The sequence below is a fragment of the Sprattus sprattus genome, assembly GCF_963457725.1.
Source record: "Sprattus sprattus genome assembly, chromosome: 2".
NCBI lineage: Eukaryota > Metazoa > Chordata > Actinopteri > Clupeiformes > Clupeidae > Sprattus > Sprattus sprattus.
Window position 1 is genome coordinate 52570941 of NC_137921.1, and position 2500 is coordinate 52573440.

Below are 2500 nucleotides of genomic sequence, written 5' to 3' on the forward strand. Positions count from 1 at the left end.
CAGACAGACAGACAGACAGACAGACAGACAGACAGACAGACAGATCTGTGAGGAGGGGGTAGGAACAACAGTGACATGGATTGTTTAAGGATGTGGAGCATGGATGTTCTGGTGTGGGAGGGCTCAACCGAGAGAGAGAGAGAAAGAGAAAGAGAAAGAGAAATAGAGATAGAAAGAGAGATAGACAGAGAGAGTGCCCTTTCACTACAGAAGGTATGAAAGGGATGAAGGGATGGACAGACACTGAAATAATGAATAGTTTTGTAAAATGATCCTCTGGGCTCCTGCAATGGGGCTTCAGTTGCTGCGGTTCAACTGACAGAGCAAGGTGCTAAATGCTAACTACTAACCGCACATGGATCATTATGGGATGGTGTCCCATGGAGCACACGTACGCTAGGCTACAAGAAGAAATGGCGTCTGGGCATTAAGTCACGTTGGATAAAAGCATCTGAGCAGGAGGAGGAGCTCCGTGCCATGGCCATCGTGTAAAGGAAAGAAAAATAAATGAACGGATGACTTTCAGTCTTTGGGTTTTGTTTGGGGAAACGGTGCTGGGCTGGATGCCAGGCTACGAGCTCCGTTCACTAATGAAGCTGCAGGATGAAAGGAAGGAGATCAGGTTAAAAATAACGACAACGCCAGGCCTTAGTGTGTTCAGGGGAACAGAGGATGGAAGAGATGAGAGGGCCACAGCAGCGGGAACTAGACGGAGGAGAGGGGTAAGCAACAGGCGGAGAGAAAGACAGAGAGAGAGAGAGAGAGAGAGAGAGAGAGAGAGGAAGAAAAAGAGAGATAGAGAGAGGGAGAGAGGGAGAGAAAGCATGTATATGTTACATAACCGCCCCAGGATGGTGTGTTAATGAGCACTAGTACTCCAGCCGGTCTCTTCCCTGCAAGCCATGAGGAGAAGATGAAGGGAAATATTGACTTTGGAAGAGAGAAACTGCAGAGTGAGGAGAAACAGGGACTGGGGAGAGAGAAAGAGAGAGAGAGAGAGAGAGAGAGAGAGAGAAAACAGGGGCAAACACATAGGACAGATAAACAACAGAGGAGAGGAAGGATGAAGCATCTAGTGTACGGCAGCTATCATTCACTCTATTGTTGGAGTTAGGATACCATCTGTTCCGGCAGCATCCACAGTCTGTGCCCTACAGTGAATATGAATAGGTCCATGGTGTGTGTGTGTGTGTGTGTGTGTGTGTGTGTGTGTGTGTGTGTGTGTGTGTGTGTGTGCGCGTGCGTGCGTGTGTGCGTGCTTGTGTGTGTGTGTGTGTGTGCGTGTGTGAGTATTTGACTGTGGTGCATGTTTCTATACATGCACAAAGCAATGGTGACATTTCACCTTCCCGTTTAGTGATAAATCTATGTGAATTTAATTGTGTGTGTCCTGTGTGCGAGATGAGATGGACAGAATAATTTGCTACCATAGCCAGGCTGCAGTCCTGCAGTATCAGTCCCCTACCCTGTGTGTCCCTGAGTCTTCTGCTGGGAGGAAAGATGCTGTGTAATCTACCTGTGTAAACAGAAGGAAATGACGCTAGCTTTATTACTCTTTGGCCACCTAATATTCAGCCTAGGGGAGGGATAAACTTAAAATACATTCAAACAAAGATATAAACAACTCTTGATTCATCTTTTACCCTTCATCCCTTCTTTCTCCATCTCTCTCCCTCTCTCTCTCTCTCTCTTTCCCCCTCTCTCCTCCTCTCTCTCCCTCTCCTCATCCTCTCTCTCCCTCTCTCCACCTCTCTTTTTCCCTCTCCCTCTCTCTCTCTCTCTGTCTCTGCAGTCTTGGCTCTGCCCCAGCTGCATCACCTGATTCCTGATGGGGAGATCACCAGTATTAAGATCTACCGGGCCGACCCCCGGGAGCCACTGGCCATCAGCATCGTGGGGGGCAATGAGACGCCCCTGGTGCGTATCCTCATCCAGGACATCTACAGAGAGGGGGTCATTGCCCGGGACGGACGCCTGCTCCCCGGGGACATGATTCTCAAGGTGTGAGGATTAATCAATCCACTCCACTCCATCCTATCCTTATACTGTCCAGTCTTATCTGGTCCAGACTAGTCCAGTCCAGTCCAGTCCAGCCCGGCCCGGCCAGGCCCGGTTCGGTTCGGTTTGATTCGATTCGATTCAATTGAAATCCAATTTAATTCAATGCAAATCGATTTAGTCATTAGTATTGTCGTAAGCATTTGCACCAAATCCTCATATAAATACTGCCACCCAGTTGACATCCCGATTGCCGTCCTCCTGCCCTCTCCAGGTGAATGGCATCGACATCAGCAACGTGCCGCACATCTACGCCCTGGCGGCACTCAAGCACCCGTGCCAGTTGCTGCGCCTGACGGTGCTCCGCGAGCAGCGCTACCGCTACCGCTCCAGCTCCCACCACCACCACCACGGGCACCACCACGGAGGGCACCACGGAGGCCCGCCGCCCCACGAGCCCTTCTCCCCCAACCAGCCTCCGCCGCCGCCCCCGCCCGTGCTG

At 50.8% G+C, this 2500-nt stretch overlaps 1 protein-coding gene across 1 annotated transcript in view; it reads left to right on the forward strand.

Annotated features, from left to right (window-relative positions):
• The window catches only part of lnx1 (ligand of numb-protein X 1), a gene marked incomplete at its 5' end in the record, with an annotated part of 40005 nt that overhangs the window by 28213 nt on the left and 9292 nt on the right, over positions 1-2500 (forward strand). Inside the window, 2 exons of the mRNA XM_080833704.1 lie at positions 1793-2001; positions 2273-2500. The exon at positions 2273-2500 is cut by the window's right edge and continues 225 nt beyond it. Of these exons, the coding sequence (XP_080689830.1) occupies positions 1793-2001; positions 2273-2500 (437 nt within the window). The remainder of the gene's footprint in view (positions 1-1792; positions 2002-2272) is intronic.